Source organism: Cataglyphis hispanica, chromosome 14 (assembly GCF_021464435.1).
Source record: "Cataglyphis hispanica isolate Lineage 1 chromosome 14, ULB_Chis1_1.0, whole genome shotgun sequence".
Lineage (NCBI taxonomy): Eukaryota > Metazoa > Arthropoda > Insecta > Hymenoptera > Formicidae > Cataglyphis > Cataglyphis hispanica.
The window spans coordinates 7,203,958-7,217,500 of NC_065967.1; the positions used below are offsets into that span (position 1 = coordinate 7,203,958).

At 27.8% G+C, this 13,543-nt stretch overlaps 2 protein-coding genes across 2 annotated transcripts in view; one reads left to right on the forward strand and one right to left on the reverse strand.

The window, feature by feature from the left end:
- The first annotated feature begins 7,230 nt into the window (after window positions 1–7,230).
- LOC126854671 (histone-lysine N-methyltransferase SETMAR-like) lies at window positions 7,231–8,094 on the forward strand. Its single transcript, XM_050601606.1, has one exon. It carries the CDS (start codon window positions 7,231–7,233, stop codon window positions 8,092–8,094), a length of 864 nt encoding a protein of 287 aa, XP_050457563.1.
- A 220-nt stretch (window positions 8,095–8,314) lies between these two features.
- Window positions 8,315–13,543, reverse strand: part of LOC126854867 (aspartate aminotransferase, mitochondrial) — a 6,527-nt gene continuing 1,298 nt past the window's right edge. Inside the window, exons 3-8 of the mRNA XM_050601985.1 lie at window positions 13,312–13,440; window positions 13,025–13,246; window positions 12,499–12,655; window positions 12,061–12,159; window positions 9,985–10,301; window positions 8,315–9,672 (exon numbers count right to left, since the gene is read on the reverse strand). Of these exons, the coding sequence (XP_050457942.1) occupies window positions 9,550–9,672; window positions 9,985–10,301; window positions 12,061–12,159; window positions 12,499–12,655; window positions 13,025–13,246; window positions 13,312–13,440 (1,047 nt within the window). The 3' untranslated portion in view covers window positions 8,315–9,549. The remainder of the gene's footprint in view (window positions 9,673–9,984; window positions 10,302–12,060; window positions 12,160–12,498; window positions 12,656–13,024; window positions 13,247–13,311; window positions 13,441–13,543) is intronic.

Genomic DNA, 13,543 nt, shown 5'->3' on the forward strand with positions numbered 1-13,543 from the left:
ATTGCAATTCTTTGCTCGTTGGACGGAAGTCGGGGATTAAGACCGCTGGATAAGGAGATAAATATAAGTTTAAGACGAGATAAGTATATATATTATATGTATACTGATTATAAGTATACTTATAATAAGTATTGATGTTTTATTTATATATAAATTATTATTACTAATAATAATTCCAGTGCTATAATGTAAAACAGTATATAATAGTACAATTTGCTTTTGTATTATATCGGATGTAACATAGTGACCGTATCAAGCTGATTTTTCGAAAAATATGCATTTTTTACCTTTATTTTCCATGTCTTTTTCTTTGAACGATTCTAATTCATTGAACTCTCTAAAAACTAAAATCAAACTCGATAGATTGTTATTTTTAAATATTTCAAACATTTATAACAAATGTATTTTTTAAATGAAATTTACCGCTGTTCACGTTTAAATTTTCTTCTTCTCGGTGGCAAGCTTCGAACGATTTTTTTTTAATGAAGGATTTTGCGGAAAGGAAAAAATTTGATGTCTTTCGTTTTCGTAGCTCCACTGGTGCGACTTTTACAATTTTTGATGCAACAAGTCGGCATGATTCCTAGATGATCATAATACATATTATTAAGCAAATATCAAATAATATGATGCCTCAACATTAATTATATTAAATTTATATAATATTTTATTTTATTAATTATATTTACTACTTACTACATATGTTGCATCAAAGGACGGATGATACACTGGCGGGAGCAGCCATTTTGCTTTTCTTGCAAAATGGGTCGCGCGCTGATTGGCTCAAAAATTGAACGAGTGCACAGCGTCGGGAATGCTTCACCTTGTTTTTTACATCATGGTACAAACAATGTAATTACTTTAAACTTTGAAATCTCTCGAATTATAGAGTTAATAAATAAAACAATATTTGAGGAGGTTACAATTAAATTAATTGCATTTTTAATTTGTGACCATAGTTCAAGAACTGTATGTTTTACAGAGAAATAAAATCTAAGAGAAATATATTAAATATACTCTCTGTAAAGTTAGAGAATGCTACAGACTACACAAGTTAATGATTTAACAATTTAACTTCTCAACTTTTTCAACAAAATAAATTTTTTTATTTTATATAACGAATGATTTTATTGTAGATAGTGCATTTTCAGAGTTATGCATATGAGCATATTGAATAATTTAATCCCAAAAATCATTGTTCATTACAGGATACAGTGTCAAACAAATAAATTTATATAGAAAAAGTAATATTATAAAATATTGAAACAAAATTATATTTGTTTGTAATTATTTTAAATGTATATAATTAATATAAAATTTATTAGAGCAATTATAATTTACATTATAAAATTAACACGTTTAAAGCATTTTTATTGCAACATTTCTATACATACATAATTTTTAACCAAATTTTATCTTTCTTGCCCTAAGTAAATTTTCCATGATTTACAAGATCTAACTCGTGAAAATACAATTATAGACAACATAAAGTTGTTCATGATTGAATATATTTTTTCTTGAATCGATTGCAGATTTGTTAAATGTTTGTTCTTGTAATTTATTTACTTTTGAGATGATCAATCGTTTACCACATTCAGAATAACGCGATAACTTAAATAAATGGCTTTAAAACAAATTATAAATACAGATTTATTTACAAGAAAAATTTTAGAAGATATTATAGAAAACGATAAAATTTTGTAAGTTATATTTTATTAATAATTATTGACAATTATAATTTTAGCGATAATTTATGATTTTGAATTTTAATTAATTTAAATATTTTAACTTTACTCAAACATATTTTTTTATTTCAATAAAATATATTTTTCATATTATAATGAAATAATCGGTTACGTAAGTTTAATTTTTCAAATTAAATCGACCTAAAAGAATAACAAAAAAACGCATGTTTTTAATTTCATTATGAGTAACGGTGAAGTTAATTCAAATTAGCTTGGAATGATTTAATCTTTAAATATGCAGCTTTAATAACTGAAACAGAATAGGTAATACTTTTATATATATAATACTATTAAAAATCTAATATAATTTAATAAATATTTTATTATTAACTCGTTACTGGTCTCATATTTTCTTATTTTTGTCACTACAAAAATCACATTTAGACTTTTCTTCTATTGATTGTCTCTTGTTTACTTTTAGTACATTCTCATAAATCTATTTCATAAAAAAATAAAATTATGATAAACATTTTTTTATTTTAAAAAATAATCACATTTAATAATTAAATAATTGTTTTAGTAGTTAACACTTGATGCTTCTTCTTAACTTAATTTTTATTGTAATCTAAATATTTCCTCAGTATCTATTAAAAATTTATATTTTTAATAAATTTATACATTATAATAAATAATAGAATAACATATTGTGATTATAAAGAATTATTAAATGGTTAAATAATTATGATTTTTATAACATTTAATATAATAATTAAAATAAATTATTAAATTATAGGTTTATACTTTGCAAAATGTAGTACCTAAAATTCCTTTAAAGAAAGAATTTTTACATAACGCGTCTTTCCCATATGAATTGCTAATCCGAAGTTGTACAACTATTGTGCATATTGGCATTTATAAAATGCCGCAACAAATTGAAGAAATTTGATTGAAATGCCAGGGCAAAAAACGGTTCAGTAATAGGTAATTTAATATGACGATCTTAAGAGAATATGTCAATTGAAATTTAAACTCAAATTTTCTGCAGTCAAAATCGAATTTTCATATTTTGTATTCAGATTTTATAATCTAGAAACTTGAACTTAAGCTATGCTTGATGACTCTTCTTCATGATATAATATTTGTTTTCAGTAAAGAAGTTCAATTAATTATACAAATTAATCATTAAAATATTTTAATTTATTTACAGAAATGATTCATTATGTGAAAATGATTTTTGAAAAATCACCTAACAACAATTTTTACATTGTTGCGATTACCGGTTCACCTGGTTACTGTAAATTGTCTGTTTTGATAACAAGTGATGGAAAATTTGAGGATGACTTCACTTACGGTTCACAAATTGAAGTGACAGGAAGAATGTAAATACCTGAAAATATTTTTCGGTTTCTTCAGTGAAAAATTACTCGATGGCGAAAAAATGTTGTTTCTGAAAACATTGAATGGATATCATTCTATCCCATAAATTTAGATTTATAGAGAAAGAAATAATGTATTTTTAATGATTGAATCGAAAAAATTTTCAATCTTTCAGACACGATTTTCGTGCCTGCATTTAAGTGATTGCATATAGCGTTAATTTTTTGTGATGTGATAGTTTCATTAATTTGTGTTAAAAAACAAATAAAATTGATTATTGAATATATATGAGTATTACACAAAGTTTTCTCATATATATATATATATATATATATATATATATATATATATATTATATATATTAAAATATTGAATAAAAGATATAAAATATTATAAATTGTAATATTATAAAATATTATAAGATATTATAAAATATTAAAAATTATAATTTATCGAACTTTTTTGTAAGCTCTATCGTCTAATTTTTATCGCACAATTACACAAATATTGCATTATAAACGCTCATATTTAACCATTATATTATTATATAATATAATGGTAAAAAAATATAAAAATTATATAACAAAAAATTAAATAAAAATAAAATTATATTACCATTATATTATTATTATATTATATTATATTATTAATATCAAATGTTCTCATTATATATAATCTGTATTACAAATCAACCATAAATAGATACATACATTCTCTCTCTTCTTCTCTCTCTCTCTCTTTCTTCCAACATATCATATTTCATAATTCATATCATAATGTCAGTACGATAATGGTGTGCTTTTTTTGTTATTTGTTATTTATATTTTCAATAATATAATTTCAATTTAAAAAGCTAAATTATACAAAATTATATAAAATTTCTTTCCGCTGTCGTAGCATCAAAGCATGTAATTATGATAGTTCATCATTGGTGTCTTAAATTTGTAAATATCGAGAAATATTGCAACAATAAGTTTCTTGTGCGTTAAAGTATATAAGGCAACATTGTGCTGTCTTATTTTATTTCGGTATCATTCGGTATCATTTAGTTCAAAGATGTTCTCCTCGCTCTAATTGACATTTCTCGATATTAGAACACGCGCAATTATTTCCATTTGTTTCAATTATGCATTATCTTGTAGTAATAATAAAAGAATTATGCGTATGGTTATGTGGAATAATCCATTCCCAAAAAGCATTGTTCATCATAAGACACTGTCAAACAAATAAATATATACTTCAATATTCTTTCAATATTTTATAATATTGAAACAAAATTATATTTGTTTTATAATAATATAATAATTTATAATAAAGTTGTTATAATCATTTCAAAAATATGTATAATTAATATAGAATTTAATAGAGCAATTATAATTTATATTATAAAATCAACACGTTCAAAACATTTTTATTGAAATATATTGAAAGTATTTTTTAATCGATTGCTAATTAATCCTTCGAGACCACCAATCAATCAATCACATTCAAAATAATGCGGCAACAATGCAATCGCGATTAGCGGCCAACTTAAGCATTTTATACCAATTTTATAAGATTTAATAAGATTTTTAATTTACGCTGGCTGTTAAAATGCGTTTCAATAGTTTTAACAAGAATCTTTTTTCCTTCTTTAAATTTGTTCTTACTGAAGAGAGTTGAAACCAAAACATTTAATAATAAGAATTTCTCAAGATTTGTTTATTACCTTTTATTCTAGTCTTAAGAATTTTCGAGATTTGTATTATAATTTCTATATATGCATGTACATCCGCAATTTGCTCCTTAAGTCTTTTTGTATTATTTTTCAATAATTTTGTCATTCAAGTATAAACTGTATCTAAATTTATTATTCTATTAATAAAAGCCACTTCATGCACACGATGATAAATGCGTTACGCGATTAACAATACGAGCGTTAGTATACAGTTGGAGAGTCGCGAGAAAGCAGAGGACAAAAGGATCGAATGCGAGGCAATGAACAACACGCGACACACAACAATCCATTGCTGTTACGAAATATTGATTAAAACTTCATTAACAGCATTAAGATGTGTACTTTTCTTTCCACATCCCACATTAATTTATATATTCCTTAAAAGCTAAGTAATTATTGAATCTAACATGTCAGTCATATACATATAACGCGTATTAAACATACTTAAATAAAAGTTATGATTCCCGTTTTTTTATTTAAAAATATAATTATTGTTAAGTTTTATATTTTTCTTATTTTATTATTAAATTTATTCTCTTATATAAAAGAATGAAAGATAAATTTTATTTATTCTATTGTATGTAATATAAATATTCTATTCTTATTCTAATTATATTTATTCTATTATTGGCATTTATTCTGTTATATTGTGTGGAAATACATATATTGCAAGCAACTAGGAAAATTCGACGACCGATGTGTGAGTGACGAGCGTTTTCGTAATCGTTCAGTGTTGTTCGTGGCTTATCCCATGCAGGAACTTAGGCTATATGTACACGCTACATAATGGCTACATCTGTATTAGTAAATACTATAGTTGTTAACACAGTTCATTTATATGATAAGCCGTTGAACAATGTTTTTATTCCTAACGCAACATTCTTATTCTTATATCGCTACAGCCAAGTTCCGTAGCAACTACCCACGAGCCTCAAAATTTTTAAATTGCGGGATGGAAAAATATACATGTGATGTTTATATATTTTATATTTTTAAATGTTCTACAAGAGAAATCAAAATTTCTATATGCATATATATATATGTATTTGTTGATATAAAGTACTTGATATAAACTACTTTGGGTAGCTCTATATATGCAGGGTGTCTTGTAAAGATGGTGCTGTAGCAGCTGAGCGCTCAGCGCACTACCAGGCGCGCGGCTCACTGACATGCGCCTGACTAAATATCGGCAATGATCGATCAGACTTTATTCAATAACTCTTTTATTAAGCGTTATAGAATAAAATGGTACAGGATTTTTCTGTTCAGTTTACTGTACTCTATCCGCTCATGAGCGTTGGCACAATCTTTGCAGGACACCCTGTGTATGTGTGTATATGTGTGTGTGTGTGTGTGCATATATATATATATATATATGCATATATACACACACATACTACTCAGTTCGAACATATATGTATGTGTGTGTAGTGTATGTGTGTGTGTGTGTGTGTGTGTACGTGTGCGTGCATGTGCGTGTAGTACGTGCGTATGTGCATGTGCGTGTATGTATGTATGTATGTATGTATGTATGTATGTATGTATGTATGTATGTATGTATGTATGTATGTATATATGTATGTATATATGTATGTATATATGTATGTATGTATGTATGTACGTACGTATGTATGTATGTATGTATGTATGTATGTATGTATGTATGTATGTATGTATGTATATGTGTGTGTGTGTGTATATATATATGTACATATATGTCCGGAAACTTTTGACATATCCGAAGTGTGAAGATAGATTGGGTCAAACTGAGTCGAAAAGTCCTATACCATTTTGTAAAATTCGCAATAATTATTGCATTATTAATTAAAATATGTGAGCTAATAAACGCATTGGAAAGCGGCCGGTATCGGCAGGCATGTATGACGATTACTTGTGTACGTCTCTTAATAACGAAAGCATCACCTAAGCAAAAGATGACTGCGAGACTCCATCTCTCACTTAGATGATGCTTTCGTTATTAAGAGACGTACATAAGTAATTCGACGTACATGCCTGCCGATACTAGCCTACCGCTTTCTAATGCGCTCATTAGCTCATATATTTTAATTAATAACGCAATAACTATTGCAAATTTTGCAAAATGGTACAGGACTTTTCGACTCAGTTTGGCCCAATCTACTTTCACACTTCGGGTGTGTCAAAAGTTTCCGGACACCCGATATGAATGATTAAAAATTTATCCTTCCATTAATCATAGATATAATGAAATTCCATATATTAGGGTCGTCCCATAGGTTTCTTCCGCGCCACGCTATGAATGAGTCTGACTGGCTATGTTTATATAAACATGCAGGCTTATCTCTTAGCCGTTTATGGCATCGGTTTCAGTCGTCCCAGAGCTCTTTCAAAGTACGTTTCGTTGGTGACAAAGTCTCTTTTAAATTTTTTCTGCCCTGTTCAATATGGAGAACCAAAAGAAGCATTTACGGCATGTTATGCTTCATTGCTTTAAAAGGCAATAGTGCAAAGGACACTGTAGACGAGATTTGCACCGTTTACGGGAGTGGTACTACGACCATTAGGACCGTCCGCAATTGGTTTAAGAAATTTAGAGCCGGCAATTTCGATTTGCAAGATGAAGACCGCAGCGGCCGCCCAGTAACGACGGATGCGGACCTTATCAAGACTGTGCTCGCTGAAAATCCGCGATATAGTGTGCGCGAGATAGTGGATGACACTAACATTCCCAAGACAACGGTACATAAGCATTTGATCAAAATGGGATATGCAAATCGGTATGAAGTTTGGGTTCCACACCTATTGACGGAGACCGGCCTTATGAACCGCGTCTCTACGTGCGATTTGCTTCTTCAGCGACATGAAAGAAATCCTTTCTTAAAGAGTCTTGTCACTGGAGACGAGACTTGGATTTTGTATCAAAATGTGTCTCGAAAATGCACTTGGTCCAAGGAAAATAGACCTTCAACTGTTGCGAAGCCTGGACTTCATCCGAAGAAGGTTCTTTTATCCATTTGGTGGGACTGGAAAGGTGTAGTGTACTACGAGCTCCTTCCTCAAGGTGAAACGATCAATGCTGACAAATATTGTAATCAACTTGATCAACTGAAAGCCGCCATAGCAGAGAAACGGCCAGAACTAGCGAACCGACGAGGAGTCGTTTTCCATCACGACAACGCAAGACCGCATGTTGCAATGGTCGTGAGACAAAAATTATTACAGTTCGATTGGGACGTTCTACCTCATCCTCCGTACTCCCCAGACCTTGCTCCTTCCGATTATTACTTGTTCCTCTCCTTAAAAATTCTCTCCGTGGTAAATCTTTCAAATCCATAAGCGAAATAAAAACGCACACAGATGAATATTTTGCAAGTAAGCCTCAACAATTTTGGAAAGAGGGCATAATGAGGCTTCCTGAGAGATGGAAGAAGGTTATAGAACAGAACGGTTCATATATAACACAATAAATCAACCTCAAACAACAAATATCGTGTATTCATTTCGCATCAAAAAAGGGAAGAAACTTATGGGACAATCTAATATATCTACGATGTATGTGTATGTATGTACATATATATATATATATATATACATATATATATATACATAAACATACATCGTAGATATATATGGAATTTATATATATATTATCTATGTATTATATATATGTATTATATATATTATATATGTATTATATATATATATTATATATATATATATATATACATATATATACATACATACATACACATATATATATGCGAATACATAAAGTAGAAAATACATAAAATTATGTAAAATACAGTTCTGGATTCTTCCATTCTAAATTCATTATTTACCTTTAAACAACATTTTTTTTTGTATTGCTTTTTTTCTATTTACAATCTAAATCAGATGATTTTATAAGAAAGTGAATGATAGTATTCAGTGATATTTTCTTCTTAGGCATATAGTGTAACATTAGAATAAATGTAGAAATTAAAACAATTTAGAATTTTAACAAGTGCTCAATTATTGATTTTAAAATAGAAGAAATCTATTTAGAGTAAAATCTAGATACAAAAAATATTGTGTTACAAATCAAGATGTTTTCTACTGAACTCTAATATACACAATTGCAACTAATGTTCATAACTCGCGTTCAATACAATTCGCGCTATTCACGCTAATACAATTAAAAAACACTATTTCATTTTCATACAGCACAGATAATACAAAACATAGTTTCTTTTTCTTTAATAAAAGTATCAATCGTATGTTTTTTATTGAAGCAAACAAAAGCATCCAAAATAATAGAAAATAAACATATTTTTTTCATTATATTCTGGCCTGCAGAATTATAAGTATATACAATATATTATAATATATTACATATATTTCATAGTAAAAAATAATTATTATAAAAATATTAGTTATTGTACAAGAAAAATGATATTACTTCATACAATAATAATTAAAATAATTTCTATTAGAAATGTGTTCAGGATATTTTGAGAAAAACATAATATTCAAAAATCTTTATCTCAAATAGAGATGCAAAATGTCCAATTAACATTCGAAAACTTGCATTTATACCTGTTTTGTACTTATTTTATATCTGTGCTATGTGATTTCTTATTTATTCGCCATACATTGTCTATGATCTCAATTAAAAGCTACAATTGTTCATTCTAATTACATTGCACGCGTAGAATACAAAATAGATTATAGACAATGTTTTTTCATTGAGCACTGTGCGAAATATATAATAAGATAAATAATAAAATATGGTTAAGAATTATATAGCAAGAATTACTTTGTAACTTCGTGCATTGCATATGCCAGGTATTCCACATTCTTTGATGTTACACCAGCCATAGAGATGCGGCCGTCCTTGGTGAGGTAAATGCTGAAATCTTTTGTGAGTTTCTCCACCTGTTGTAAATTTAACAATAAAGTTAAAAAAAAAGTTAGATTAATAATAATAATCTTTCTTTCTTATTTAGAAGAATATGAATCATTATTTATAAATATGTAAATATATACAAATGCCTATTAATTTTAAATTATGTCAAATTTAAAATTTAAATGCAATATATTTAAGTGTATGAAGGCTAAGTGTAAAAGTTATAATTGTCAACTAATTGTAATTTGAGAAATATAAATTTCTTCAATTATAAATGCAAATGTGTGTGAATATCTATATATATCTATATATAGTACTGTCTTAATGGAAAAAAAAATTACTTCATTTGATTTCAAGCCGGTATAACAAAACATTCCGATCTGGTTGGTAATGTGGGACCAATCGCGAATGCTACCGTTTCTCTTCAGATTGTCTCTAAGCTTCGTGCGAACCGAAATGATGCGATCGGCCATATTCTTAACGTCGTACAACCATTCCTTTCGCAATTCCGAATTGCCGAGAATTTCATTAACTATGCGAGCTCCGTAGATTGGTGGATTCGAATACATTGGTCTGATTAGAATCTTCAATTGCGACAAAGTGCGCGCAGCTTCGTCTTTGCTGGATGTTATCAAACTGAACGCTCCAACGCGTTCACCTGAGAAAATAAAAAGCAATTTCTTTTGCAAAAATTTATTTTTCATTTATACAGAGTGTCTGGAGTCGGTCGCACCTGTTGTGTGCAAGCAGAGCAGATAAAACTGAGAAAAAAAGTTCTTTATGACTTTTTAATTTTTGTAATAATTATCGAAAAATTAATTTAAAAAGATCGGCCAAAAGATCGGCTCGCGAATATTAGCGCACAATAAAAAGGACAACCCATTGATGTGTGGTTGCTAAGACGCGAGAATCCATCGTATATGTACCGCTCGAACGTAATCGTTGTCATTTGTAGAAGATAAAGCTTCTCAGATTAAGTATATTAAAAAAATTAAGCTCACTACGGAAAGAATAGATCCAATTGAGGAGATAATATTTGATGATAAAAATGTATCAGGATAATCTGAATAACGTCGAGGTATACCTCTTAATCCTAAAAAATGTTGGGGAAAGAATGTTATATTAACTCCAATAAATATAGAAAGGAATTGATGTTTAATAAAAAATTGTTTAAAGAATAACCTGTGATTAAGGGAAATCAAAACTTCATCGCACGCTTAGCGATCGCAAATTTTTGGATTGATTTGGGCTGTCCTTTCTTGTTAATACTCGCACACATTGGCTGACATACTTTTTCAATTAATTTTTTGATAATTATCGCAAAAATTGCAAAATGATACAGGATTTTTCTCCTCAGTTGTACCTGCTCTACCTGCATACGACGGGTGATGCGATTGACTCCAGACACCCTGTGTATATATACAAGGTGTGTCAAAAGTCTGGATACGCTCAAATATTTCATAAACGTTACATTTCAGAGAAAAATATTTCCGACAAAAGTTATAGGGCTTGAAAAGACGCATTTAATGACAGTATTAATTTGACCATAGGTGGCATTGCCAAAGTCAAGGTCAACTTAAAATTTTTAAATGGAAACCCCCATTTTTTATTGCATATTCTTGTAGCTTATCTCGAGAGCGTTTCAAACACTATAAAGTATTTTTTCGTTAAGAATTTTTTAGTTATTTTGTATCTTAATCTGACATATTTTTGTATAAAATATAAAATATCTCGAAAATTATTTAATGTTTGATAATTGTAACACTTTTATGTACAGAATAATAAGATGAATCAAATGGTGTACAGAAAATAATTGTTTTTAAAAAAAAGTATGCAATTATTTGCAATATATTTTTTTATAACAATTATTTATTTTTTCTTTACACCATTTGATTCATCTTATTATTCTGTACATAAAAGTATTACGATACAATTATCAAAAACTAATTTACGAGATATTTTATATTTTATACTAAAATATGTTAAATTAAGATTAAAGCAACTCAAAAAATACTTAATAAAAAAATATTTTATTATAGTGTTTTAAAAAACTCTCGAGATAAGCTACAAGAATATGCAATAAAAAATGGGGGTTTTCATTTAAAAATTTTAAGTTGACCTTGACTTTGGCAATGCCACCTATGGTCAAATTAATACTGTCATTAAATGCGTCTTTTCAAGCCCTATAACTTTTGTTGGAAATATTTTTCTCTAAAATGTAACGTTTACGTTTGAATGTATCCAGACTTTTGACACACCCTACACACACACACGCACACGCACACGCGCACGCGCACACACACACACAAATACGTGTGTGTGTGTGTGTACATATATGATTATTAAACTTGGCAATTTAATCATTAATCTTTTATATTAATATTTTCATATTTTATTTATAAATTCCTTGTACATACCATAGAGACCCATATTCTTCGCATAAGATTGAGCCAATGCGATATTGTGTCCCTCTTTAATGAATAATCTGACTGCAAAGGCATCCCTTGTAAGATCTCCTGAGAAAAATAGATTAAAATGGAAAAATAATAATTATAATGAATGGTAAAATAATAAATATAATAAAATGTACGTTAAGATGTGTAACTTTGTTTTACACAATTTATTTAAAAAAATTTTATTATAAATTTTATTTTATTCAAAAGAAAAAATATAATTTTAATTAATAAATATATATGTATATTTTATATTAAATATTTTATATTAATAAAAGATTTATAAATTCAAATGTATTTTAAAAAAATTATCGAGTTATTTTTTGCATTGTTTTGATTTATACATTTATTTATGAAAAAATGGATAAATAAAAAAAAATTTAATTTTTAGTTTAAAAATACCTGAGGCAAAGCCTTGATATGCCATATCAAAAAATGGAAACAAACTTTTTTTCTTGATTAGGGTGGACAATTGTGCCCATTGATCTGGTTTAGGATCAACACCAGTGGGATTGTGAGCACATGCATGCAAAAGGATAATCGACCTTTCAGGAATGCTCTGTTGATAAATACATTGTATTAATAAATAAAATAAATATTAATTTCTTGGTAATTATTATAACATTAACAATATAAAATATAAAACACTAATTTTACACATGCATTTCTTGTAAGATTCTTATTATCGATTATATGTATATATATATATATATATATATATATATATATATATATATATTTAAAATATCATTAATGTTTAAAATGTCTTTGTATATTAATAAATAAATATTAGTTATTGTAATTTTAAATAATGTATGAACTTTTTTGTGACCCTAATATTCATCTTTTAAATTCTTTTAATTCAGTTAAAGCATCAGTTAACATTTAGAATAATGTTCTACTTGTTAGAAGTCTTGTATATACTAACAGATATATCTTCCACTACTCCTTTAAAATCCAAACCACAAGTTTTTGGATCGTAGTAACGATAAGACTTGACTGTAAGTCTAGCAAGTCTGAATAGAGGATTATGATTTCCCCATGAAGGAATTGGAAGATAAATTTCCTTATTACCAGGAAAATGATGAGATAAAAATTGTGCTCCGACAAACAGAGAACCAGTACCAGAGATCCCTTGAATGGTTGCATTCTGAAAAGAAAATTTTTGTTAAAAAAAAGCTTTATATTATTTTTATTGTATTGTATTGTATTCACCAATCCATTTGCAACAACTTCATTTCCTTCTCCAAGAGCCAAATTAATACTGTGTTCACAAAATTCAGGATTGCCAGAAATTGTAGAATATTCTTTATCCATTTCTTTAATTCGAATTTTTTCTTCTGCCTATCAACAAGAGTGAAGAATATATTTTGTTATATTCTATAATAATTATATTTTATTTTCGTCATTATATATTTATATTATAATATATAATTATATTTTATTA